General features: G+C 54.5%; 1 protein-coding gene across 1 annotated transcript; it reads left to right on the top strand.

Moving 5' to 3' along the window:
* Window positions 1-6: 6 nt before the first annotated feature.
* LOC129670227 (protocadherin-3-like) lies at window positions 7-1,050 on the top strand (the record flags this gene model as incomplete). The annotated part of the gene is made up of 1 exon (XM_055598713.1): window positions 7-1,050. A coding segment is annotated over one exon (1,044 nt), but the record flags the coding sequence as incomplete, so codon positions are not given.
* Between the last annotated feature and the right edge of the window lie 5 nt (window positions 1,051-1,055).

The raw sequence follows: 1,055 nt of genomic DNA, 5'->3' as shown, positions 1-1,055 counted from the left end.
AATGCCTTGGTTGTCAGGGTCTCTGCCACAGACTTAGATGCTGGGATGAATGGGAAAGTAGCCTACTCTCTGTTCCAAGGCGGTGAAGTATCTCAACCATTTGTAATAGACAAAACCACAGGAGAAATTCGGTTGAGCAAAGAGTTGGATTTCGAGGTAACCAGCTTTTACAACATAGAAATAGCAGCCACAGATGGAGGGGGCTTTTCAGGCAAATGCAGTGTTCTTGTTAAGGTAGTGGATGTGAATGACAATGCTCCTGCATTGATGGTCAGGAAGCTCACAGTACCCATCCCAGAAAATTCCCCAGAGACTCTAGTTGCTGTTTTCAGTGTTTCTGACCCAGATTCTGGGGATAATGGAAGGATGGTGTGTTCTATTCCGAACGAACTTCCGTTTCTTTTGAGGCCAACTTTTGAGGATTATTACACTGTAGTGACAGAAGGAGCACTAGACAGAGAGAGCAGAGCCGAGTACAACATCACCATCTCCGTCTCCGACATGGGCTCACCCAGGCTCACAACCCAGCACACCATAACAGTGCAGGTGTCCGACGTCAACGACAACGCCCCCGCCTTCACCCAATCCTCCTACGCCCTGTCTGTCCGCGAGAACAACAGCCCCGCCCTGCTCATAGGCACCATCAGAGCCACAGACTCAGACTCAGGCCCCAACGCCCACATCACCTACTCGCTGCTGCCACCCAATGACCAGCAGCTGGCTTTGACCTCGCTCATCTCCATCAATGCAGATAATGGGCAGCTGTTCGCGCTCAGGGCGCTGGACTATGAGGCTCTAAAGACCTTCGAGTTCCGCGTGGCCGCCACAGACCAAGGCTCCCCTGCCCTCAGCAGCCAGGTGCTGGTGCGTGTGCTGGTGCTGGACGACAATGACAATGCGCCCTTCGTGCTCTACCCTCTACAGAACGCCTCTGCGCCCTGCACTGAGCTGCTGCCCAGGGCGGCGGAGCCCGGCTACCTGGTCACCAAGGTGGTGGCTGTGGACCGAGACTCTGGCCAGAACGCCTGGCTGTCATTCCAGCTGCTCAAGGCCAC

The sequence above is a fragment of the Psammomys obesus genome, unplaced genomic scaffold (assembly GCF_907164565.1).
Source record: "Psammomys obesus unplaced genomic scaffold, mPsaObe1.curated_primary_1811, whole genome shotgun sequence".
NCBI lineage: Eukaryota > Metazoa > Chordata > Mammalia > Rodentia > Muridae > Psammomys > Psammomys obesus.
The sequence above is the reverse complement of the archived record's forward strand: the minus strand, read 5'-3'. Positions and strand labels throughout refer to the sequence as shown.